The following is a 27,780-nucleotide window of genomic DNA, read 5'->3' on the forward strand; positions in this document are numbered from 1 at the left end:
TAATGCCAGAGCTGTTTTATCTAACCCCCCCCTTCCTCCAGAAGCAGCATCAAGTCGTCCAACCACCAGTCCTCGTCCTCGTCCTCCTCCTCCTCGCTGTCCTCCTGCTCCTCCTCCTCAGCGCTTGCTCAAGAGCTTTCCCAGCATGCATCAGCGCTGCCCGAGGCTGAGGCCAACAGCCAGGTGGACTGGACCTACGACCCCAACGAGCCCCGCTACTGCATCTGCAACCAGGTCCTCCTCGTCATCCTCCTTGCCATAATCATCATCATCATCATTATCGTTGTTGTTGTCATTCTAACGTTTTGCCCCCTGTATTCAGGTGTCTTACGGAGAGATGGTTGGCTGTGATAACACAGATGTGAGTATCTGTCTGTGTGTGTGTGTGTGTGTGTGTGTGTGTGTGTGTGTGTGTGTGTGTGTGTGTGTGTGTGTGTGTGTGTGTGTGTGTGTGTGTGTGTGTGTGTGTGTGTGTGTGTGTGTGTGTGTGGATGTATAATGTGTGTGTGTGTGGATGTATAATGTGTGTGTGTGTGGATGTATAATGTGTGTGTGTGTGGATGTATAATGTGTGTGTGTGTGTGTGTGTGTATATTGTGTGTGGATGTATAATGTGTGTGTGTGTGTGTGGATGTATAATGTGTGTGTGTGTGGATGTATAATGTGTGTGTGTGTGGATGTATTGTGTGTGTGTGTGTGTGTGTGTGTGTGTGGGGATGTATAATGTGTGTGGATGTGTGGATGTATAATGTGTGTGTGTGTGGATGTATAATGTGTGTGTGTGTGGATGTATATTGTGTGTGTGTGTGGATGTATAATGTGTGTGTGTGTGGATGTATAATGTGTGTGTGTGTGTGTGTGGATATATAATGTGTGTGTGTGTGTCCTCAGTGTCCCATCGAGTGGTTCCACTACGGCTGTGTGGGTCTGACGGAGGCTCCGAAGGGGAAGTGGTTCTGTCCTCAGTGCACCGCGGCCATGAAGAGGAGAGGCAGCCGGCACAAATAGACTCTGCTGCTGCTCCTCCTCCTCCTCCTCCTCCTCCTCCTCACACAGCAGGAGGTCTCTGTGCCAACACGTTAAACCCAGCCCTCAGATTTTGTTTACTCAGAACTCCAGTCTGTCAGGGTCTCTGTACTTTAATAAACCTACTCGCTGGAGACCCCCCCCCCCCCTTTATTCTGCCATACTTATTACCCAGAATCCCACTGGCATCCTTCTGTGTTTACTAACAAGGGTCTTCTCATCCTTTAAATGTAAACCTGGGGATCTAAACTCGAGTTTTAATACAATTTAAAAAAAGAACTACAAACATGGCCACTGCTGGACTACAACTACAGAAGCCTGAAAGAGAGGAGGCCCTGGTGTGTTTCAGTGTGTGAGTTCAGAGAGACGTCAATAAAGATCTGAAGAGGATTTCTGTACGCTGACTCAGTTTGACTTTAATCTGTCCAGGTGTTTAAAGGTGAGTGTCAGGTACAGCATGGACACGTGTCCCAGGGGAGGCGCGTGGGGGAGGCTCGTGTCCCAGGGGAGGCGCTCGTCCCAGGGGAGGCGCTCACTGATTTTTCTGTAAATAAATTTGATTCACTTCGCAGAAATGGCTTTTTTCTCAGTTTTGGACTTTGACTTTATTAATTGCAAACGTGGACATGTTTCAGACACAGCAGCAGAGACTGAGCAGGCATTACTAATGGATGATTGATTGTCTCATTTTCTGAGTTTTGACTTTCTTCTAAAAATCAGAATTAATGCATATTTTTCTTTTGCTCAAATCCTACATTTTCAAGGACTTTTTCAAATCTAAATGGGTCTTGTTTCATTTTCTCTCAGGAGACAATCAAACTGTAAAAGGTACATCCTGGAAAACGTACTTAAGGATTCAAGGTAAAACAATGAGGTACTATAATGAAATATATCTCCAGATATCGCAGCTGCAAAAATAAATTCTACAAGTTACAATATTTAGTATAAGGAAAACAATATCGAAGTATTCAAAGCAAAGGGACTAATGAAACCCAAATCTAAACTTCAGAAACGGGGATTCAAATGATATCAGTTTGGTAAGCTGTAATGAAATATACTATAGGTTAACTTTAAGTAAAGCATCTTAATTCAACAGTAATCGAATCTGTTTAAATAAAAGTTTCTCTGTTCCCTTTTGTCCTCTGCTGTGTGTCTACAGCTGGGAGTGATTTAAACAGGAACACACACACACACACTGACAGGGTGTGTGTTTTCCAGAAATAACTCCGCAGAGTGTTTCAGCAGCAGGAGGAGGACCTCCTACTGAGCAGCTCTCTGAGACCTGTAGGAAACAGCGGTGCTGTGAGTCTGAAACTACAAACAGAAGGTGTGTGTGTGGAGTTTTAACGGGGAGGTCTAGCACTGAGGCAGCTCTCCTAGATTTAACTCAAACCAGATGGTCTCTCCTCCATGCGTATTTCCGCTCCTCCCTGCACAGCTCTACAGCTCGGTTTACCGGAGGAGTGTGTGTTCGTGTCCCGGTCCAGTTTCTCTCTGAGAGGAGGAACTGCGCAGAGCAGGAGGTAATTAGAGGACTCATTACAGCACATGATCGGGAGGAGATGCAGTTCGGCGGAAATGGAGCGAACTTCGCCGCTTCGCCTGCGGCTGTACGTGGCTCCGTCTCAAGCGAACAGCGCGTCTGAGGACTAGACTGTTTAAAACTCTTTTTATGTAAGTTTTCTTTAACTTTTAACATGAGGTAAAGCTATTTTGTGACTCGTATGGATCCACTCCTGACCTGGGCTTGGATGTATTCACTTTTAAATCTATTTGCGTTTTAATAAGAAGAGAACACAGCGGCCGCCTGAAGAACAACGCGTTTAAACGGGACTATGTACTTTAAATTGGATTTACAACCGGAGGTAATACTTTTGTCTTACTCATACGGATCCATTGGGGCATTTGGCTTGGATGTTATGACCTTTAAAACAGGCTTTCATTTTGTGGAACAAACCTCTCTCTGTGGCTCCATCCACTGCAACCGCTGGCCTGATGGCGTACTGCTATATGTTCGCTTTTGTAACTTCGCGTCTAACGTGTTCTGACTCATATGGATCCCATCGTGGAATCGGCTTGGTCCTAAAAATCCAGAAGTGCGTTTCTGTTTTAATAACAGACTTCTCCTTGTGGCTCCGCAGAGGGACCTCCTGAAGAAATAGTGCCTTTTAACTTTGTATTGCTTTATTAAATTCAAGTTTTTTGGACTTACACCACAAGTCATTAGTGTTTTCTGACTCGTGTGAATCCAGTAATAAATTCTGCTTGGGTTAGCTCCCTTAAAGCTGCTCTCTGTTTTTCCGTCTCACTGACTCTCCGCCGCGCACACCGTTCGCCTGAAAGAACCCGTTTTAAATTGGATCGGGTTTTATGTGAATTCGGCTTGGATCTAATTACCTAAAAACAGACGTTTTATTGTGTCCGTCCGCTGCGCAGAGCGTCCTCCTGAAGAAATAGTGCTACAACTTTCTATCCATATTTTCTACTCCGGTTTTTCGGAACCTGAGGGGATCCTTCTCTCAGACCCATATGGACCCTGAGGGTCTCAGACCCATATGGAACGTGAATGGATACTTCTCTCGGATCCATATGGACCCTGAGGGTCTCAGACCCATATGAACCCTGAGGGGATCCTTCTCTCAGACCCATATGGACCCTGAGGGTCTCAGACCCATATGAACCCTGAGGGGATCCTTCTCACAGACCCATATGGACCCTGAGGGTCTCAGACCCATATGAACCCTGAGGGGATCCTTCTCTCAGACCCATATGGACCCTGAGGGTCTCAGACCCATATGGAACCTGAGGGGATACTTCTGTCAGACTCATATGGACTGAGTGACTCGGTCCCTGTTCTCCAGGAGCGGCTGATGGACCTCTGATCTTCTCCAGAGAGGAATGTGACGGGAGGCTCAATGCGGCTCCTCCTGCACCCCGTCCGGTTCCGGTTCTGCTCCGGTCTGGTTCTGCTGCTGCTGCTGGGGCTCTCGGTGTGTGTGTTCCTCCAGACCCGGACCCGGCTCCGCTCCGGCCCGCACGAGAAGGTTCTGATGGAGGAGAGCAGCCGGATCATCTCCTCGCTGGAGGCTCTGCAGGTTAGCTGTTACTCACCTCCTAATACACCTACTGATCCACTTAATGATCCAGTTACTGATCCACCTACCGATCCACCTACCGATCCACCTACCGATCCAACTACTGATCCACCTACTGATCCACTTAATGATCCAGTTACTGATCCACCTACCGATCCACCTACCGATCCACCTACCGATCCACCTACCGATCCAACTACTGATCCACCTACTGATCCACTTACCAATCCACCTACCGATCCACCTACCGATCCAACTACTGATCCACTTACCAATCCACCTACCGATCCACCTACCGATCCACCTACTGATCCACCTACTGATCCACTTACCAATCCACTTACCAATCCACCTACCGATCCACCTACTGATCCACTTAATGATCCAGTTACTGATCCACCTACCGATCCACCTACCGATCCACCTACCGATCCAACTACTGATCCACCTACTGATCCACCTACTGATCCACTTACCAATCCACTTACCAATCCACCTACCGATCCACCTACTGATCCACTTAATGATCCAGTTACTGATCCACCTACCGATCCACCTACCGATCCAACTACTGATCCACCTACTGATCCACTTACCAATCCACCTACCGATCCACTTACCAATCCACCTACCGATCCACCTACCGATCCAACTACTGATCCACCTACTGATCCACTTACCAATCCACCTACTGATCCACTTACCAATCCACCTACCGATCCACTTACCAATCCACCTACTGATCCACTTACCAATCCACCTACCGATCCACCTACCGATCCAACTACTGATCCACCTACCGATCCACCTACTGATCCACTTAATGATCCAGTTACTGATCCACCTACCGATCCACCTACCGATCCACCTACCGATCCAACTACTGATCCAACTACTGATCCACCTACCGATCCACCTACCGATCCACCTACCGATCCACCTACCGATCCACCTACTGATCCACTTAATGATCCAGTTACTGATCCACCTACTGATCCACCTACCGATCCACCTACCGATCCACCTACCGATCCAACTACTGATCCAACTACTGATCCACTTACCAATCCACCTACCGATCCACCTACCGATCCACCTACCGATCCACCTACTGATCCACCTACTGATCCACTTACCAATCCACCTACCGATCCACCTACCGATCCACCTACCGATCCACCTACCGATCCACCTACTGATCCACCTACCGATGATCCCAGTAAATCCCCAGACCTCCTTTAGTATCTGTAAACATCTTTTCATCTCCTGTCTGTGTTGTGGTTCACTGGGAACCATTCGGCCATCTATTCTCAACCAGTGAAACCAGCCTGGTGCATCTACTTCTCTCTACCTGTCTCTGTACCTGACTCTCTACCTGTCTCTCTACCTGACTCTCTACCTGTCTCTGTACCTGACTCTCTACCTGACTCTCTACCTGACTCTCTACCTGTCTCTGTACCTGACTCTCTACCTGTCTCTGTACCTGACTCTCTACCTGTCTCTCTACCTGTCTCTCTACCTGACTCTCTACCTGTCTCTCTACCTGACTCTCTACCTGTCTCTGTACCTGACTCTCTACCTGTCTCTCTACCTGACTCTCTACCTGTCTCTCTACCTGACTCTCTACCTGACTCTGTACCTGACTCTGTACCTGACTCTCTACCTGTCTCTCTACCTGACTCTCTACCTGTCTCTGTACCTGACTCTCTACCTGTCTCTCTACCTGACTCTCTACCTGTCTCTCTACCTGACTCTCTACCTGTCTCTGTACCTGACTCTCTACCTGTCTCTCTACCTGACTCTCTACCTGTCTCTCTACCTGACTCTCTACCTGACTCTCTACCTGACTCTCTACCTGACTCTCTAACTGTCTCTCTACCTGTCCCTCTACCTGACTCTCTACCTGACTCTCTACCTGACTCTGTACCTGAATCTCTACCTGTCTCTCTACCTGTCTCTCTACCTGACTCTCTACCTGTCTCTCTACCCGACTCTGTACCTGACTGTACCCGACTCTCTACCTGACTCTGTACCTGACTCTGTACCTGACTCTCTACCTGTCTCTCTACCTGACTCTCTACCTGTCTCTCTACCTGACTCTCTACCTGTCTCTCTACCCGACTCTGTACCTGACTGTACCCGACTCTCTACCTGTCTCTCTACCTGACTCTGTACCTGACTCTCTACCTGTCTCTCTACTTGACTCTCTACCTGTCTCTCTACCTGTCTCTCTACCTGACTCTCTACCTGTCTCTCTACCTGACTCTGTACCTGACTCTCTACCTGTCTCTCTACCTGACTCTGTACCTGACTCTGTACCCGACTCTCTACCTGACTCTGTACCTGACTCTCTACCTGTCTCTCTACCTGTCTCTCTACCTGACTCTGTACCTGACTCTCTACCTGTCTCTCTACCTGTCTCGCTACCTGTCTCTCTACCTGTCTCTCTACCTGACTCTGTACCTGACTCTGTACCCGACTCTCTACCTGACTCTCTACCTGTCTCTCTACCTGTCTCTCTACCTGTCTCTCTACCTGTCTCTCTTCCTGACTCTCTACCTGTCTCTCTACCTGACACTCTACCCGTCTCTCTACCTCAATCTGTACCTGACTCTGTACCTGTCTCTCTACCTGACACTCTACCTGTATCTCTACCTGACACTCTACCTGTCTCTCTACCTGACACTCTACCTGACACTCTACCTGACTCTCTACCTGTCTCTCTACCTGTCTATCTACCTGACTATGTACCTGTCTCTCTACCTGACTCTGTACCTGTCTCTCTACCTGTCTATCTACCTGACTCTCTACCTGTCTCTCTACCTGACTCTCTACCTGTCTCTCTTCCTGTCTCTCTACCAGACTCTGTACCTGTCTCTGTCCCTGACTCTGTACCTGTCTCTCTACCTGTCTCTCTACCTGACACTCTACCTGTCTCTCTACCTGACTCTGTACCTGACTCTGTACCTGACTCTGTACCTGTCTCTCTACCTGTCTCTCTACCTGACACTCTACCTGTCTCTCTACCTGTCTCTCTACCTGACTCTGTACCTGACTCTCTACCTGTCTCTCTACCTGACTCTCTACCTGTCTCTCTACCTGACTCTGTACCTGACTCTGTACCCGACTCTCTACCCGACTCTCTACCTGACTCTCTACCTGACTCTGTACCTGACTCTGTACCTGACTCTCTACCTGTCTCTCTACCTGACTCTGTACCTGACTCTCTACCTGTATATCTACCTGACACTCTACCTGTCTCTCTACCTGTCTATCTACCTGTCTATCTACCTGACTCTCTACCAGTCTCTCTACCTGTCTCTCTACCTGACTCTCTACCTGTCTCTCTACCTGACACTCTACCCGTCTCTCTACCTCAATCTGTACCTGACTCTGTACCCGTCTCTCTACCTGACACTCTACCTGTATCTCTACCTGACACTCTACCTGTCTCTCTACCTGACTCTGTACCTGACTCTCTACCTGTCTCTCTACCTGACTCACTACCTGACTCTGTACCCGTCTCTCTACCTGACACTCTACCTGTATCTCTACCTGACACTCTACCTGTCTCTCTACCTGACTCTGTACCTGACTCTCTACCTGTCTCTCTACCTGTCTCTCTACCTGACTCTGTACCTGACTCTGTACCTGTCTCTCTACATGTCTCTTTACCTGTCTATCTACCTGTCTCTCTACCTGTCTTTCTACCTGACTCTCTACCTGTCTATCTACCTGTCTCTCTACCTGACACTCTACCCGTCTCTCTACCTCAATCTGTACCTGACTCTGTACCCGTCTCTCTACCTGACACTCTACCTGTATCTCTACCTGACACTCTACCTGTCTCTCTATCTGACTCTGTACCTGACTCTCTACCTGTCTCTCTACCTGACTCACTACCTGACTCTGTACCTGTCTCTCTACCTGACTCTCTACCTGTCTCTCTACCTGACTCTGTACCTGACTCTGTACCTGTCTCTCTACATGTCTCTTTACCTGTCTATCTACCTGTCTCTCTACCTGTCTTTCTACCTGACTCTGTACCCGTCTCTCTACCTGTCTATCTACCTGTCTCTCTACCTGTCTCTCTTCCTGTCTCTCTACCTGACTCTCTACCTGTCTCTCTTCCTGTCTCTCTACCTGTCTCTCTACCAGACTCTGTACCCGACTCTGTCCCCGACTCTGTACCTGACTCTCTACCTGTCTCTCTACCTGACTCTGTACCTGACTCTGTACCTGACTCTGTACCTGACTCTGTACCTGTCTCTCTACCTGACACTCTATCTGTCTCTCTACCTGACTCTGTACCTGTCTCTGTACCTGTCTCTCTTCCTGACTCACTTCCTGACTCTCTACCCGTCTCTCTTCCTGTCTCTCTACCTGTCTCTCTACCAGACTCTGTACCTGACTCTGTCCCCGACTCTGTACCTGACTCTCTACCTGTATCTCTACCTGACACTCTACCTGTCTCTCTACCTGACTCTGTACCTGACTCTGTACCTGACTCTCTACCTGTCTCTCTACCTGACACTCTATCTGTCTCTCTACCTGTCTCTCTACCTGACTCTGTACCTGTCTCTCTACCTGACTCACTACCTGACTCTGTACCTGACTCTGTACCTGTCTCTCTACCTGTCTCTCTACCTGACACTCTACCTGTCTCTCTACTTGTCTCTCTACCTGACTCTGTACCTGACTCTGTACCCGACTCTCTACCCGACTCTCTACCTGACTCTCTACCTGTCTCTCTTCCTGTCTCTCTACCTGTCTCTCTTCCTGTCTCTCTTCCTGTCTCTCTACCTGTCTCTCTTCCTGTCTCTCTACCTGTCTCTCTACCTGACTCTCTACCTGTCTCTCTTCCTGTCTCTCTACCTGTCTCTCTTCCTGTCTCTCTACCTGTCTCTCTACCTGTCTCTCTTCCTGTCTCTCTACCTGTCTCTCTTCCTGTCTCTCTACCTGTCTCTCTACCTGACTCTCTACCTGTCTGTCTACCTGACTCTACATGTCTCTCTACCTGTCTCTCTTCCTGTCTCTACCTGTCTCTACCTGTCTCTCTTTCTGTCTCTCTACCTGTCTCTCTACCTGTCTCTCTTCCTGTCTCTCTATTTGTCTCTCTTCCTGTCTCTCCCCATGTCTCTTTCTGTCTCTCTACCTGTCTCTCTACCTGTCTCTCTTCCTGTCTCTCTATTTGTCTCTCTTCCTGTCTCTACCTGTCTCTCTTTCTGTCTCTCTTTCTGTCTCTCTACCTGTCTCTCTACCTGTCTCTCTACCTGTCTCTCTTCCTGTCTCTCTACCTGTCTCTCTACCTGACTCTCTACCTGTCTGTCTACCTGACTCTACATGTCTCTCTACCTGTCTCTCTTCCTGTCTCTACCTGTCTCTCTTTCTGTCTCTCTACCTGTCTCTCTTCCTGTCTCTCTACCTGTCTCTCTTCCTGTCTCTACCTGTCTCTCTTTCTGCCTCTCTACCTGTCTCTCTACCTGTCTCTCTTCCTGTCTCTACCTGTCTCTCTTTCTGTCTCTCTACCTGTCTCTCTTCCTGTCTCTCTACCTGTCTCTCTACCTGTCTCTCTTCCTGTCTCTCTACCTGTCTCTCTTCCTGTCTCTACCTGTCTCTCTTTCTGCCTCTCTACCTGTCTCTCTACCTGTCTCTCTTCCTGTCTCTCTACCTGTCTCTCTTCCTGTCTCTCTACCTGTCTCTCTACCTGTCTCTCTACCTGTCTCTCTACCTGTCTCTCTTCCTGTCTCTCTACCTGTCTCTCTTCCTGTCTCTCTACCTGTCTCTCTACCTGACTCTCTACCTGTCTGTCTACCTGACTCTACATGTCTCTCTACCTGTCTCTCTACCTGTCTCTACCTGTCTCTACCTGTCTCTCTTTCTGTCTCTCTACCTGTCTCTCTACCTGTCTCTCTTCCTGTCTCTCTATTTGTCTCTCTTCCTGTCTCTACCTGTCTCTCTTTCTGTCTCTCTACCTGTCTCTCTACCTGTCTCTCTACCTGTCTCTCTTCCTGTCTCTCTACCTGTCTCTCTACCTGACTCTCTACCTGTCTGTCTACCTGACTCTACATGTCTCTCTACCTGTCTCTCTTCCTGTCTCTACCTGTCTCTCTTTCTGTCTCTCTACCTGTCTCTCTTCCTGTCTCTCTACCTGTCTCTCTTCCTGTCTCTACCTGTCTCTCTTTCTGCCTCTCTACCTGTCTCTCTACCTGTCTCTCTTCCTGCCTCTACCTGTCTCTCTTTCTGTCTCTCTACCTGTCTCTCTTCCTGTCTCTCTACCTGTCTCTCTACCTGTCTCTCTTCCTGTCTCTCTACCTGTCTCTCTTCCTGTCTCTACCTGTCTCTCTTTCTGCCTCTCTACCTGTCTCTCTACCTGTCTCTCTTCCTGTCTCTCTACCTGTCTCTCTTCCTGTCTCTCTACCTGTCTCTCTTCCTGTCTCTCTACCTGTGGGCCTCCTGCTCATTGTCTGAGTATTTATAGTTGTTTGGTTTATGATTTTGATTTACTGCAGTATGATTGACAGCTGCAGGAACCAATCAGATTGCGGTGTGCTTCTAGTATGTGTGTGAGGTATTTTAAGTGTGTCCCTGAAACCGATATAGAGGGATATTTGGGACACACACACACACACACACACTGGATGTGATCCTCTGGTGTGTGTGTTTTTTTTACGACAGCAGTTTAGAGGAGATGTCACACACTCTGGAATAATACTTTATGAAGGTTTGTGTGATGAGAGGTCGTGTGATGAGAGGTCATGTGATGAGAGGTCATGTGACGGAGGAAGAGGCCTCGCTCCATCAGGCGGAGGAATGGCAGCTCGTTAGTGTCTGTGAATAGAGGCACTGAGGCATGCTGGGTACATTACATTTCTATTCTAGTTATTTGGTTGTGTTTTATTAAATTATGTTGTTGTTGTTGTTTTAAGGCACAGAGAGTCAGACAGGAAGTGAGCCAACATGCTCCGGCTGCCTGCAGAGCAGAGCTGAATACTGATAATAGTGATCCTTTCAATATCAACTTTGTAGCGACAGGATTTCGGCCGACTCGAGACCCTTTTTGTGCGCTTCCCGTTGTCCTGCTCTGGGTGTGTTTGGCAGGGTGATTACACGAGGGTCTCAGACCCTCATAAATCTGTCCGAGTCAGAAGAATCGTCAGCTGCAGTCCCTGAACTCAGCAGGACTTCATATAGCTGCTGTTATCTGACACACACACACACACACACACACACACACACTCTCTCTCTCTCTCTCTCTCTCTCTCCTCTCTTTATCTTCTCCTCTCAGAGTTCCTGGAGCCTGGAGGAATCCCCTCTGAATAAACACAGCTTCATGTTTAGTTTGCCCTCCAGTTATTACCCGTTCTTATCAGCAGTCATTTTATACATTTAAACTGGGGGGGGGGGGGTCGTCTGTGAACCAGGTGGTTGCTGGTTTGATCCCCCCCACGCAGTCAACATGTGGATGTGTCCTGGGACGAGATAAACGCTTTAGGGAGCTTTAACAGCAGGAAGTACAGTCTGTTCTTCAGCCTCAAAGGTTAGTCTAGATTCAGGATTCCGGTTTAGTTAAAGCTTTAGTCTGGTTTAGTTAATATCAAAAAGAAAATCCAGAAATGTAGATTAAAAAAAGATACAGTGGGGAGAGCAAGTATTTGATACACTGCCAATTTTGCAGGTTTTCCCACTTACAAAGCATGTAGAGGTCTGTCATTTTTATCATAGGTACTCTTCAACTGTGAGAGACGGAATCTAAAACTAAAATCCAGAAAATCACATCGTATGATTTTAAATAATGAATTTGCATTTTATTGCTGACATAAGCATTTGATCACCTACCAACCAGTAAGAGTTCCGGCTCTCACAGACCTGTTAGTGTTTCTTTAAGAAGCCCTCCTGTTCTCCACTCATTACCTGTATTAACTGCACCTGTTTGAACTCGTTACCTGTATAAAAGACACCTGTCCACACACTCAATCAAACAGACTCCCACCTCTCCACAATGGCCAAGACCAGAGAGCTGTGTAAGGACATCAGGGATAAAATGTAGACCTGCACACGGCTGGGATGGGCTACAGGACAGTAGGCAAGCAGCTCGGTGAGAAGGCAACTGTTGGTGCAGTTATTAGAAAATGGAAGAAGTCCAAGATGACGGTCAATCTCCCTCGGTCTGGGGCTCCATGCGAGATCTCACCTCGTGGGGCATCAATGATCATGAGGAAGGTGAGGGATCAGCCCAGAACTACACGGCAGGACCTGGTCAATGACCTGAAGAGAGCTGGGACCCCAGTCTCAAAGAAAACCATCAGTAACACACTACGCCGTCATGGATTAAAATCCTGCAGCGCACGCAAGGTCCCCCTGCTCAAGCCAGCGCATGTCCTGGCCCGTCTGAAGTTTGCCAATGACTATCTGGATGATCCAGAGGAGGAATGGGAGAAGGTCATGTGGTCTGATGAGACAGAAATAGAGCTTTTTGGTCTAAACTCCACTCGCCGTGTTTGGAGGAAGAACAAGGATGAGTACAACCCAAAGAACACCATCCCAACCGTGAAGCATGGAGGTGGACACATCATTCTTTGGGGATGCTTTTCTGCAAAGGGGACAGGACGACTGCACCGTATTGAGGGGAGGATGGATGGGGCCATGTATCGCGAGACCTTGGCCAACAACCTCCTTCCCTCAGTAAGAGCATTGAAGATGGGTCGTGGCTGGGTCTTCCAGCATGACAACGACCCGAAACACACAGCCAGGGTAACTAAGGAGTGGCTCCGTAAGAAGCATCTCAAGGTCCTGGAGTGGCCTAGCCAGTCTCCAGACCTGAACCCAATAGAAAATCTTTGGAGGGAGCTGAAAGTCCGTATTGCCCAGTGACAGCCCGGAACCTGAAGGATCTGGAGAAGATCTGGATGGAGGAGTGGGCCAAAATCCCTGCTGCAGTTTGAGCAAACCTGGTCAAGAACTACAGGAAACGTCTGCTCTCTGTGATTGCAAACAAAGGTTTCTGTACCGGATATTAAGTTCTGTTTTTCTGATGTATCAAATACTTATGTCATGCAGTAAAATGCAAATTCATTATTTAAAATCATACGATGTGATTTTCTGGATTTCTGTTTTAGATTCCGTCTCTCACAGCTGAAGAGTACCTATGATAAAAATTACAGACCTCTGCATGCTTTGTGAGGGGGAAAACCTGCAAAATCGGCAGTGTATCAAATACTTGTTCTCCCCACTGTATATATTAATGTGCATTTAATTGGGGGAAATCAGTATCTGATCCTCTTGCAACCAACAAGGATTCTGGCTCCCAGGGACCGGTTAAAGAAGTCCTCTGGCTTTAAGAAAGTACTCCTGAGGTCACCTGGATAAAGGACACCTGTCCACAGTCAATACATCAGATAACAACCTCTCCTCGAGGACCAGAGACAGGTCTGTGATCATGGTGGAACTAATGTCTAAGGACATCAGGGACATCACTGTAGACCTGCACAAGACTGGAATAGAAGACAAGACCAGCAGCAGCAGCCTGGTGAGAGAGAGACACCTGGTCTGATTATTGGAAGATGGAAGAAGCACCAAATGACCACCAATCGCCCTCGGTCTGGGGCTCCACGATCAGTGATCATGAGAAGGTTGAGGGGTCAGACGAGAACTGCAGGAGGGACTGGTTAATGATCTGAAGGCAGCTGGGACCACAGTCCCCAAGAACACTACTGGTAACACACTGCGCCGTAATGGATTAAAATCCTGCAGCGCCTCAAGGTCCCCTGCTGAAGAAGGCACATGTACAGGCCGTCTGAAGTCTGCCAGGGATCCTCTGAAGGGTCCAGAGGAGGCTGATGAGAAGGGGAGGAGCTCAGATGAGACCCATCAAGATCTTTGGGATCAACTCCACATGTCGTGTTTGGAGGAAGAGAAATGCTGCCTATGACCCAAGAACACCATCCCCAGCGTCCAGCATGGGGGTGGAGACATGATGCTCTGGGGGGGGATTCTCTGCTCAGGGGACAGGGCGGTTCACCTCATCGAGGGGAGGATGGAGGGGGCCAGGTATCGCAGAATATCGGCTGATAACCTCCTTCCCTCAGCCAGGACACTGACCATGGACATGGATAGGTCTTCCAGCTCCACAATGACCAAAACATACGGCCAAGGCAACTAAGGAGGGGCTACAGAAGAAGCCCATTAAGGTGAGGGAGGGGCCTAGCCAGTCTCCAGACCTCCATCCCATAGAACATCTGTGGAGGGAGCTGAAGCTTCCAGTGGCCGAGCATCAGCCTCCAAACCTGAAGGATCTGGAGAGGATCTGCAGAGAGGAGAGGACCAAACCCCCCCTGAGATGTGAGCAGACCTGGAGACCAACTACAGGAAGCACCTGCCCTCTGTGCTGTCCATCAAGGCTTTCTCCACCAAGAACTGAGGCCTGTTCTGGGATCAGATACTGATTTCTTCCACTGTCTGTGTCTCTATAGCTGCTGAAGGAAGAGTAACCTCCTGGAGGAAACATCTGTATTCCTGATGTTATTATGGGATGGTATTAATGTTGGAAAGGAGGGTCCGGCCGATTGTCGAACCTCAGATTGAGAGGAACTATGCGGTTTTTGTCCTGGTCATGGAACGACGGACCAGCTTTTCACTCTCGAAGGATCCTGGAGGGGGCCTGGGAGTACGCTCATCCGGTCTACATGTGCTTTGTGGATTTGGAGAAGGCGTATGACCGGGTTCCCAGGGAGATGCTGTGGGAGGTGCTGTGGGAGTATGGGGTGAGGGGGTCTCTACTCAGGGCCATCCAATCTCTGTACTCCCAAAGCGAGAGCTGTGTCCGGGTCCTCTGTAGCACGTCAGACCGATTTCCGGTGAGGGTTGGCCTCCGCCAGGGCCGCGCTTTGTCACCAATCCTGTTTGTGGTATTCATGGACAGGATTTCGAGGCGTAGTCGTGGGGGAGGGGGTCTGCAGTTCGGTGGGCTAAGGATTGCACCACTGCTGTTTGCAGATGATGTGGTCCTAATGGCTTCATCGGTCTGTGACCTTCAGCACTCACTGGATCGGTTCGCGGCCGAGTGTGAAGCGGCTGGGATGAGGATCAGCACCTCCAAATCTGAGGCCATGGTTCTCAGCAGGAAACCGATGGACTGTCCACTCCAGGTAGGGAATGAAGCCTACCCCAAGTGAAGGAGTTCAAGGATCTCGGGGTCTTGTTCTCGAGTGAGGGAACAATGGAGCGTGAGGTGGGCCGGAGAATCGGAGCAGCGGGAACGGTACTGCAGTCGCTTTACCGCACCGCTGTGAGGAAAAGGGAGCTGAGCCAGAAGGCAAAGCTCTCTGTCTACTGGGCCATCTTCGTTCCTACCCTCACCTATGGTCATGAAGGATGGGTCAGGACCAAAAGAACCAGATCGCGGATACAAGCGGCCGAAATGGGATTTCTCCGCAGGGTGGCTGGCATCTCCCTTAGGGATAAGGTGAGAAGTTCATTCCTCCGGGAAGGACTCGGAGTAGAACCGCTGCTCCTTCATGTTGAAAGGAGCCAGTTGAGGTGGTTCGGGCACCTAGTGAGGATGCCTCCTGGGCGCCTCCCTAGGGAGGTGTTCCAGGCACGTCCAGCTGGGAAGAGACCGAGGGGTAGACCTAGGACCAGGTGGAGGGGTTATATCTCTTTGCTGGCCTGGGAGCGCCTTGGAATCCCCCAGTCAGAGCTGGTTGATGTGGCCAGGGAAAGAGAAGTTTGGGGCTCTCTGCTGGAGCTGTTACCTCCGAGACTCTGACGGAAAAGCGGGAGAGGGTGGAGGGTATTAATGTTGAGACAACCAAACCATCAGAGGATCCAGAGAGAGACACACACACACACACACACACACACACACACACACACACACACACACACACACACACACACACACACACACAAATATAACTATAGTTCTTATGAATAAGTAATCTGCGGACACAGTTTATGACCTCAGTGTTTCTCCCCCTTCTCAGAAAGGGGTCCAGTCCAAACGCCAGGCCCTGGTTCTGACGGGTCTGCACCCCCCCTCCGACCCGGAGCTGCAGCTGATCCTCAGAGTCCTGACGGAAATGAAGTTCACCGTGGACACCTCCCCGTACGCCGAGACCAGCAACACACTGAGGACCCAGCACGGTGACACACACACACACACACACACACACACACACACACACACACACACACACACACTAACACTGTGTTTACAGAGCAAGGTGGAGACTTCCTGTCAGCTGCAGAATGTGGGAGAGTTGAGGTTAAAGGTGAAAATACAAATTTAAATTCAACAAAAACACACTAGAACGTCCGATAATGAACACTAGAACGTCCCATAATGAACACTAGAACGTCCCACAATGAACACTAGAACGTCCCACAATGAACATTAGAACGTCCCATAATGAACACTAGAACGTCCCATAATGAACACTAGAACGTCCCATAATGAACACATGAACACTAGAACGTCCCATAATGAACACATGAACACTAGAACATCCCATAATGAACACATGAACACTAGAACGTGCCATAATGAACACTAGAACGTGCCATAATGAACACTAGAACGTGCCATAATGAACACTAGAACATCCCACAATGAACACATGAACACTAGAACGTCCCATAATGAACACATGAACGTGCCATAATGAACACTAGAACATCCCATAATGAACACATGAACACTAGAACGTCCCATAATGAACGCTAGAACGTCCCATAATGAACGCTAGAACGTCCCATAATGAACACTAGAACGTCCCATAATGAACACTAGAACGTCCCACAATGAACGCTAGAACATCCCATAATGAACGCTAGAACGTCCCACAATGAACACTAGAACGTCCCATAATGAACACTAGAACGTCCCATAATGAACACTAGAACGTCCGATAATGAACACTAGAACGTCCCATAATGAACGCTAGAACGTCCCATAATGAACACATGAACACTAGAACATCCCATAATGAACACATGAACACTAGAACGTCCCATAATGAACACATGAACACTAGAACATCCCATAATGAACACATGAACACTAGAACGTCCCATAATGAACACTAGAACGTCCCATAATGAACACTAGAACGTGCCATAATGAACACTAGAACATCCCATAATGAACACATGAACACTAGAACGTCCCATAATGAACGCTAGAACGTCCCATAATGAACGCTAGAACGTCCCATAATGAACACTAGAACGTCCCATAATGAACGCTAGAACGTCCCATAATGAACGCTAGAACGTCCCATAATGAACACTAGAACGTCCCACAATGAACGCTAGAACATCCCATAATGAACGCTAGAACGTCCCACAATGAACACTAGAACGTCCCATAATGAACACTAGAACGTCCCATAATGAACACTAGAACGTCCGATAATGAACACTAGAACGTCCCATAATGAACGCTAGAACGTCCCACAATGAACATTAGAACGTCCCATAATGAACACATGAACACTAGAACGTCCCATAATGAACACATGAACACTAGAACATCCCATAATGAACACATGAACACTAGAACGTCCCATAATGAACACTAGAACGTCCCATAATGAATGCTAGAACGTCCCACAATAAACACTAGAACGTCCCATAATGAACACATGAACACTAGAACATCCCATAATGAACACATGAACACTAGAACGTCCCATAATGAACACTAGAACGTCCCATAATGAACGCTAGAACGTCCCACAATGAACACTAGAACGTCCCATAATGAACGCTAGAACGTCCCATAATGAACACTAGAACGTCCGATAATGAACACTAGAACGTCCCATAATGAACACTAGAACATCCCATAATGAACACTAGAACATCCACAATGAAGACTAGAACGTCCCATAATGAACGCTAGAACATCCCACAATGAACACTAGAACGTCCCACAATGAACACTAGAACGTCCCACAATGAACACTAGAACGTCCCATAATGAACACTAGAACGTCCGATAATGAACACTAGAACGTCCCAAAATGAACGCTAGAACGTCCCACAATGAACACTAGAACGTCCCATAATGAACACTAGAACATCCCATAATGAACGCTAGAACATCCACAATGAACACTAGAACGTCCCATAATGAACACTAGAACATCCACAATGAACACTAGAACGTCCCATAATGAACACATGAACACTAGAACGTCCCATAATGAACACTAGAACGTCCCATAATGAACACTAGAACATGCCATAATGAACACTAGAACATGCCATAATGAACACTAGAACATGCCATAATGAACACTAGAACATCCGATAATGAACACTAGAACATGCCATAATGAACACTAGAACGTCCCACAATGAACACTAGAACGTCCCATAATGAACGCTAGAACGTCCCACAATGAACGCTAGAACATCCCATAATGAACACTAGAACATCCCATAATGAACACTAGAACGTCCCACAATGAACACTAGAACGTCCCATAATGAACGCTAGAACGTCCCACAATGAACGCTAGAACATCCCACAATGAACACTAGAACATCCACAATGAACTCTAGAACGTCCCACAATGAACTCTAGAACATCCCATAATGAACGCTAGAACATCCCACAATGAACGCTAGAACATCCACAATGAACGCTAGAACGTCCCATAATGAACGCTAGAACATCCCACAATGAACACTAGAACATCCACAATGAACTCTAGAACGTCCCACAATGAACTCTAGAACGTCCCATAATGAACGCTAGAACATGCCCATAATGAACACTAGAACATCCACAATGAACTCTAGAACGTCCACAATGAACTCTAGAACGTCCCATAATGAACGCTAGAACATCCCACAATGAACGCTAGAACGTCCCACAATGAACGCTAGAACATCCCACAATGAACGCTAGAACATCCCACAATGAACGCTAGAACATCCCACAATGAACGCTAGAACGTCCCACAATGAACGCTAGAACATCCCACAATGAACGCTAGAACATCCCACAATGAACGCTAGAACGTCCCATAATGAACACTAGAACATCCACAACGAACTCTAGAACGTCCCACAATGAACTCTAGAACGTCCCATAATGAACGCTAGAACATCCCACAATGAACACTAGAACATCCACAATGAACTCTAGAACGTCCCACAATGAACTCTAGAACATCCCATAATGAACGCTAGAACATCCCACAATGAACTCTAGAACGTCCCATAATGAACGCTAGAACGTCCCACAATGAACTCTAGAACATCCCACAATGAACTCTAGAACGTCCCATAATGAACGCTAGAACGTCCCATAATGAACGCTAGAACGTCCCACAATGAACGCTAGAACGTCCCACAATGACTCTAGAACGTCCCATAATGAACGCTAGAACGTCCCACAATGAACTCTAGAACATCCCACAATGAACTCTAGAACGTCCCATAATGAACGCTAGAACATCCCACAATGAACTCTAGAACGTCCCATAATGAACGCTAGAACGTCCCACAATGAACTCTAGAACATCCCACAATGAACTCTAGAACGTCCCATAATGAACGCTAGAACGTCCCACAATGAACGCTAGAACGTCCATAATGAACGCTAGAACATCCCACAATGAACTCTAGAACGTCCCATAATGAACGCTAGAACGTCCCACAATGAACTCTAGAACATCCCACAATGAACTCTAGAACGTCCCATAATGAACGCTAGAACGTCCCACAATGAACGCTAGAACGTCCCATAATGAACGCTAGAACATCCCACAATGAACTCTAGAACGTCCCATAATGAACGCTAGAACATCCCACAATGAACTCTAGAACGTCCCATAATGAACGCTAGAACGTCCCACAATGAACTCTAGAACGTCCCATAATTTCTGTGTTTAAAGACACGCTGCCAGGTGCTTAACTCTGTGTGTGTGTGTGTGTGTGTGTGTGTGTGTGTGTGTGTGTGTGTGTGTGTGTGTGTGTGTGTGTGTGTGTGTGTGTGTGTGTGTGTGTGTGTGTGTGTGTGTGTGTGTGTGTGTGTGTGTGTGTGTGTGTGTGTGTGTGGAGTATTTAAACACACATACTGTGAGGAGCAGGTGTGTGAGCAGATGATTGACAGCTGGGTAACCAGAGGGGGCGGGGCCTTTAGCAGGTGAAGACGAGTTCATCACCTCTGTAAATCACACCAGCAGCTGCACACACACACACACACACACACACACACACACACACACACACACACACACACACACACACACACACACACACACACACACACACACACACACAGAAACAAGAGAGGGGGGAAGTGGAAACAGACAAAATAAAATCAGAGAATTTAACAGAACAGTTAGAGAATCTCTGGAAACACTCTTCAATGACTTCCGTGTGTGTGTGTGTGTGTGTGTGTGTGTGTGTGTGTGTGTGTGTGTGTGTGTGTGTGTGTGTCAGTCTGCTTCCTGTTGCTCTCTACAGCAGTGTCAATAAAGATTATTTGAACATTTTTTTATAAAAACGTCTGGAGTTTATTTGGGTCGGCTCTGTTGTGATTGTTCAATTGCTTAGAGATGTCCCGCCCCTAACCCAATCACATACAATGTGTTGTAGCACTAGCTAGCTAACAGGAGCGTGGAGTAATCCGTAGTGATGTCACTAAGTTTTGTGTCTCCATGGTTACAGGTGTGAGTGGGTGGAGCCTGTTGATGTGCCTCAGCAGTTCAGAGAGGAGCTGCTTGCGGAGGATCCCCTTCACTCACCTGACAGCCAATCAGAGGGTAAGACTCCCCTGTACACTCATCTGAGAGCCAATCAGATTCTCACCTGTAGTCCCACCTGTGCATTCCCCTGTACACTCACCTGTAGTGTCATCTGTACACTCAGCTGTTGTCTCACCTGTACACTCACCTGTACACTCACCTGCAGTCTCATCTGTACACTCAGCTGTTGTCTCACCTGTACACTCACCTGTAGTCTCACCTGGTTTCTTACCTGTACATTCACCTGTTGTTTCATCCGTAAACTCACCTGTAGTCTCACCTGTTGTCTCACCTGTACACTCACCTGTAGTCTCACCTGTTCACTCACATGCAGTCTCTCCTGTAGTCTCATCTGTTGTCTCACCTGTAAACTCACCTGTTCACTCACCTGTAGTCTCACCTGTTTGTGTCCTCAGGTTAACCTGTTGCCGGCGGTGATGGAGGCATTCTCTGATGCAGGTGGAGGTCTCTGTCTCTTCTACGCTCGCTCACACCTGACAGGTGAGGCTCACCGGAAACTGTCGCGTGACTTTTGTGTCTGTCCTTCTTAAATACAGTTTATATTGACTCCTCTTTGTGTTCAAGGAACTCAGTTACCCATGAGACCACAGGCCTGTGGGTCAACCAATCAGAAGCTGCCATTACCTGCGGACAGGTGAGGACATTAGGATATGAATTAATAATCTTCAGGTGAGCCTCAGTCTGAACCTGTTTGGCTGACAGCCCCTCACCTGTCTGATTACCTGTGTGTCATACAGCCCCTCACCTGCTGGAGCCCCGCCCCCTGTTCTGGTTGCCATGGTGAATGTTTACATCCTGGTGACGTCAGTGAGGCCGCTCACTTCCTTCCTGCATGACATCAGCGTGGTGACAACCAATCAGGAGCGGCGGGGACGGCCCACTCAGGTAAATCACCTGGATTATTATTTTGTATTATTTATTTTTTTAAACCAACTTTGAAACAGATTTTTTTCTATAATTTCAACAGTTTTATATAATTATTTCTTTATCGTTATTTTTTAAATTTTAACTTTGTGATTTAGTCCAGTTTCAGTTCTGACCTCTCTCTCGCCCACTGCTGGTTCAGCTCACTCACTTCCTGCAGCAGACCCTGGGCCCTCACACCTCCCATGATGCTTTACAGCAGATAAAGAGGGTGATCGGTGAGGTGCTGCACGCCGCCGTGTCGACTACTAAGGAGCAGCACACCTCCAGAGGGTAAGACACAACACAGGACTTCCTGTTTTAATCACATGGTCGAGCTCAGCGTCCAATCACAGAACAGGACTCCCTGCTATGTGTTCCTTTGAATTGTTGGTTATGGTGTGTGCGTGTTTCAGGTGTGTATTATAAGGTGTGTGTGTGTGTGTGTGTGTGTGTGTGTGTGTGTGTTTTTCAGGTGTGTGTTGTGTTTCCAGCTGTTGACCTTCACTCTGCTCTTCAGTGGCTCCATCACACCTGTCGTCGTCCAGGTAACACACCTTATTTAACTTTAGACGAAGACTAATTTAGTATAATTATTATTTTCAAACTTTATTAAAATAAAGAGAGTGTGTTGATCACTCACTCACACACACACACACACACACACACACACACACACACACACACACACACACACACACACACACACACACACACACACACACACACACACACACACACTTCTATTTCTTGTCTTATTTGAACATTTGTATATTTGATATCTTTATTCGTTTTTAGTTGTAATTATTTGTTTTGCTTCTTTTTGTATTTGGCTGCTGCAACAAAACAAATTCCCAGTTTGGGATAAATGAAGTGTTTCTGATTCTGGTTCACACTCACTTCTTCCTCAGGTGTAGTGAGAGTAAACGTCCACCAGAGGTCCCCAGAGGACAGCAAGTGTGTACTCGGCTGCTCTCTGATTGGTCCTGTGTGTTTCCTCCTCAGGTGGACACTGATCTGACGTTCTCAGCTCTGACTAACGAAGCGTTTGAGGGACCAATCAGCAGAGACCGGATCCTGGAAGACACTCTGCACTTCCTGCACCTGTCCTCTGCAGAGACTCAGGTGAGGAAACGCACCTAGACACATTTCATATATACATATATACATATATATGTGTATATATATATATATATATACACATATATATGTGTATATATATACACATATATATATACACATATATATGTGTATATATATATGTGTATATATATACACATATATATATACACATATATATGTGTATATATATATGTGTATATATATATATATATAAAGTATAGAGTATTAAGTCTGTCTGTCTGTCTGTCTGTCTGTCTGTCAGTACGGTGGCTGCAGAGGGACACACGGCGTCTGTCTCTCTGAAGACGAGTTTCTTCTTCTGCTTCAGTTTCAGCAGCAGATGAAGACGTCCTCAGCTTTTCAACTGGTACTAAATATGTGTATTTTATGAATGACCTAAGCACTAATGGAACACCTCAGAGGTGTCACAGATAATTGCTATTATTTTCTGTTTGAAGGATTTCTTCATTCTGTGGTCCTCGAATGGAGCCCTGAGGTTTAACATGGTCATCAATACAGGGTGCAGGAATGAGTCCTGAAACCGAGACATGACTCAGCATTATGTTGTTCTTATATCTCCCAGCTGTATCCCAGCTCTTCCTCCTCCTCCTCTTCCTCTTCTCTCCTCCTCTCAGATCTCCTGATCAGGATCAGCCGTCACTATGAGCTGCAGAGGAACCAGAGCTCCAGGTGAGGAAACACCTGAGAGAGGAACCCACAGTCTGTAATAACATCCTTCAGTGTTGCTGTGGTGAAGCCGTGATGCATCATGGGACTTGTAGTCTTCAGCCTTCACACTTTAATCTCTTTGTCAGCTAAATTAATGTTTTTTTCACCAAAATCTGAAGAACTGCTTCGATGACTAATAACGTTTTACCTGCAGAATTAAAGAGATGGAACGGACCAATCAGAACACTGTGTCTGACGGTACAGGTGAATGTTACACAAATATAATAATTTATAACTTATAGATGTTCATATCTAAAACAACTTTAAACTTTAGAGAATGAAAATCTGCTTTTAATTTGTACTGTGTGTGTGTGTGTGTGTGTGTGTGTGTGTGTGTGTGTGTGTGTGTGTGTGTGTGTGTGTGTGTGTGTGTGTGTGTGTGTGTGTGTGTGTGTGTGTGTGTCAGGGGCATGTGTCGACCCCAGGCTGCGTCAACTGTACTTGTCCCCCCCTCTGGGTCTGACTCCCCCCTTCAGCCCCTCAGTGAGGGAGTACTGGACCGAGGTGACATTTGACCAGCTAACGGTCCGGGTCCGACCGGAGACCCTCAGCCCCGCCTGCTCCGCTCACCTGGACCACTGTGCAGGACCCAGGTGAGACCGGGGACAACAATAAGAAGACTTTTAAAAAAGATAAACCTTAAACTCAAAAGTGAAAAACAAAATGTGTTTTTCTGATTGGTCCTCAGCATGGCGATCTTCCCTCTCGGCCTCGGCGACAGCAGCATCAACATCCTGGTGACGGGCGGCGGCGAGAAGCCCGCCGTCATGGCGACCTACAGCGTGCACGTGCACCGCGACAGCCGGCCCAGCCTGCCCATGTTCGGAGATCATGTGACCTGCAGCTTCCTCCAGGTAGGCACGCTGTGCTCCCACTGGCCACTGAGCTGTGATCTCATAATCTGGGGTTTAGAACGAGTCGGGACATTTTATTTTAGTGTTCTATTTCTCTTTATGTTTTTCTGTTACTTGACTTTTAATTTGAACTTTTTGAATAAATAAAAATACAAGAAAAATATAAAACATTCACAAGAACCCTAAAAATACGTAAACAACACAAAAAAGACTTTCAAAGTAAACGCGATGAAAGTAGTCGGCGGTGTGTGTGTGTGTGTGTGTGTGTGTGTGTGTGTGTGTGTGTGTGTGTGTGTGTGTGTGTGTGTGTGTGTGTGTGTGTGTTTGTGTGTTCCCGCAGCGGCAGTGTTTGACTCGGCCTCAGAGCTCAGGTACGAACAAGAAAATCCCTGTTAAGTTTTCTCATGGCACGCTGTCGCTACAGACAGCAGCTAACAGAGGAATCTCACACCTCTGAGAGAGGGGGCGTGAGTGTGTGTGTGAGAGTGTGTGTGTGTGTGTGTCTATGATGTGGGGCCAGACCTGGCGGCGGCCGGTTTACTTGACCTCTGACCTCTGACCAGAGGAGGACGCTACGCAGATCTGAAACACCACAGAAGAAGAAACACTTTGATTTAGAGAACAGAAGAAGAGAAAGAGGAGGAAGCCCCTCGGTTCCCCCTCTGTCTGAAACCAGAGCCCAGTCTGCTCTGATTGGTCAACCACTTAGAGATCTCACTATCTCACCCGCCCCTTAACCTTTCACGTACAGTGTGTTAGAGCGTTAGCCAATCGGAGCGTGAGTGTTCCGTAGTGATGTCACTATATTCAGGAAGTAAATAAAGGAGACCAATGTAGGCCTGTCTGTCTCACCTGTCTGTCTCACATGTCTGTCTCACCTGTCTCTCAGGACTGTGGTCTGGTGGTGCAGCCTGTTCTCCCCTGTGGTCTGCAGCCCTTCATCAGGACACCTAGCCCCTCCCCCACCTGCAGCTCAGGAGACCATCCAGGTGAGGCGGGGGGGTTAACATGTCTCACCTGTCTTACCTGTCTCACCTGTCTTACCTGTCTCACACGTCTTACCTGTCTCACACCTGTCTCTGTTTCTTGCTTCTCTTACCTGTCTCAGGTGTGTGGGTGGTGCCGTGTCTCACCTGCTCTGACAACAGGACGTGTGATTGGAGGGAGGTTACCTGGCAACCAAACGGCTGTTACCACCCGCAGGTCCCCCCCCCCCCTGCTGCAAGCCTGTCTGACGGACAGGAAGGTGAGACCAGCTGAACCACACCTATCTCACCTGTCTCCCCTATCTCACCTGTCCCTTACCCCCCCTAGGTGCTGTTCATCGGGGACTCCACTAACCGCGGGATGATGTACTTCCTGTTGGAGCGGGTGAACTCAAGCCTTCAGGTGTGGGGGCAGAGCCACGACCTGCAGGTGTATCAGCACCTGAACCTGGACCGGACCCTGGTCAGCTACTCATATTACCCCCGCTTCTGGGAAGACAAGGACCAGAGACCCACCTTCAGACAGAGCCTGCTGCAGCTCATACACAGGTGAGGGGGGGTTAAGTAGGCCACACCACTGGGGAGTGGACTCACCTGGGGAGTGTTAACGAGGACATGTGTTGTGTCTCCTGAAGGTCGCGACCTCTGGTGAACTCTAAGCAGACGGTGCTGGTGGTGGGGGGGGTCCAGTGGCTGAAGGGGGATCACCTGAGGACCATCAGAGAGGTGCTAGACAGGTGAGCAGCTGCAACACAACAGATCAATTAAACATCAATTAGTCTGATGACCTTCATCACCTGTCGCCCCCCCCCTCAGAGAGTCTCTCAGTGACATCCTGGTTGTGGTCAAATCTTTGGGGATGGGGTTCCATCTTCCTGTTGAGGGGATCCGGTCCCTCAGTCTGGTACGTTCCTGTTTGTGCTACCTGTCCGGCTTAGAAACATCCCATCATGACTTCCTGTCTCTGTGGATCTGATCCTCAGAGGGAGATCCAGGACTTGTACCAGGAGAACCAGAACATCATCACCACTGCAAAGCATCATGGGTATGAGGTGATCGACACGTTCAGCATCACGATGGGTCGCTTCAAAGACTTCCTGCAGGGCCGCTGTGCCTGCCACTTCCACCAGGTAACGGCCAATCAAAGACCAGCTAAGCCCCTGATTGTGAACCTCGTTAACACCTGCTGTCACAGGTGGAGAAGACCTCCAGGCCTCCAGACGTCATCACAGCGTCCACCACCAACAGAACCAGAACCACACCTGAGCTCCAATCAGACTCCCAGGATCCAGAGAAGGAGGCGTGGCCTAGAGCCTCATCCTATCACGTGAGAGGACCAGTGAACCAGGTGTACTCTGAGATCCTGCTGAGCCGCCTGTGCCCCCGCAGCACCTGAGAGAGTGAGTGAGTCAGTGAGTGAGAGTGAGAGAGTGAGTGAGTCAGTCAGTCAGTTTATCTCTGCTAATAAATGACTCGTTAGTTATCTCCTGATGCTACAAGTTAATCTCAGAAACAGGGAGTGCAGTGAGCCTCAGCTGGTTCTGGTCCACACTACTTCCTGTTCCTTCTTATGCACACTAGCTGTTCTCTGTACTGCACCGACTGCCTCTGAAGGACACCAGATGTCTATAGTGTGTACTAGCTGGTGCACACTAACTTATCTGAGGCCCTCAAGCTGGCTCACTCAGCTCAGGTTTTCTGATGCATCCTATCAAGTGTCTCAAACTGCTGCTGCTGCGATGGACTCTTGTGTCTGTGGTCAGAAGAACATCCTGGTTATTTTCAAGGGTCATATTTTATTTTATTTTCCTGTCTCTGTGTTCCTCCTGTATGTATACACAGTGTGTATATATATATATATATATATATATATATATATATACACACTGATGTACCTCAGTCTTTATCTGTATGTGTATATGAGATGATACTCAAAGACGTGATGATGTGAAACGTCTTATGTTTTATATTTTTCTACAGATGTTTATTGCTCTTCTCTGAAAACAGAATATATTAAATGAATGCTATGATTCTCTTCTCCTCTTTGTAAAGTTGATGAGTTTCAGTGTTCTTTGTGTTTTATACATTTATATATCTTTGGATAAAACTCACATTTCTATCAGCTGTTGTCCTGTTCTTCATTTTCAATTCCTGTCTTCATCAGCTGACTGATTTATGGACTGAAACCACTTCCTGTTTGCCTTTGGTCTGAAGACAAACTAATCTGCTCAGTGATAGGAGGACATAATGTACAGTAATGTGGGGGGGGGAGGGGGCTAAA

General features: G+C 47.7%; 2 protein-coding genes across 4 annotated transcripts in view; both read left to right on the forward strand.

The window, feature by feature from the left end:
* Positions 1 to 1,424, forward strand: part of ing3 (inhibitor of growth family, member 3) — a 6,538-nt gene extending 5,114 nt beyond the window's left edge. For 2 of the 3 annotated variants that reach the window (XM_063905572.1, XM_063905570.1), the window contains exons 10-12: positions 42 to 234; positions 323 to 361; positions 892 to 1,424. In XM_063905572.1, coding sequence (XP_063761642.1) covers positions 42 to 234; positions 323 to 361; positions 892 to 1,008 — 349 coding nt within the window. In that variant the 3' untranslated portion in view covers positions 1,009 to 1,424. The remainder of the gene's footprint in view (positions 1 to 41; positions 235 to 322; positions 362 to 891) is intronic. The other variant, XM_063905571.1, reaches the window with a different exon arrangement.
* Positions 1,425 to 2,315: 891 nt separating this feature from the next.
* cped1 (cadherin-like and PC-esterase domain containing 1) lies at positions 2,316 to 27,621 on the forward strand. Its single transcript, XM_063905897.1, is given in 23 exon segments — positions 2,316 to 2,700; positions 3,888 to 4,121; positions 16,106 to 16,265; positions 20,808 to 20,902; positions 21,301 to 21,385; positions 21,470 to 21,539; positions 21,643 to 21,790; positions 21,972 to 22,102; positions 22,284 to 22,356; positions 22,814 to 22,933; positions 23,193 to 23,297; positions 23,514 to 23,620; positions 23,814 to 23,863; positions 24,066 to 24,252; positions 24,348 to 24,513; positions 25,403 to 25,502; positions 25,622 to 25,719; positions 25,721 to 25,759; positions 25,828 to 26,048; positions 26,135 to 26,236; positions 26,316 to 26,403; positions 26,483 to 26,629; positions 26,695 to 27,621. Coding segments are annotated over 22 exon segments (2,673 nt in total). The 5' UTR covers positions 2,316 to 2,700; positions 3,888 to 3,941; the 3' UTR covers positions 26,896 to 27,621.
* Positions 27,622 to 27,780: the final 159 nt, after the last annotated feature.

This window comes from Eleginops maclovinus, chromosome 17 (genome assembly GCF_036324505.1).
Source record: "Eleginops maclovinus isolate JMC-PN-2008 ecotype Puerto Natales chromosome 17, JC_Emac_rtc_rv5, whole genome shotgun sequence".
Lineage (NCBI taxonomy): Eukaryota > Metazoa > Chordata > Actinopteri > Perciformes > Eleginopidae > Eleginops > Eleginops maclovinus.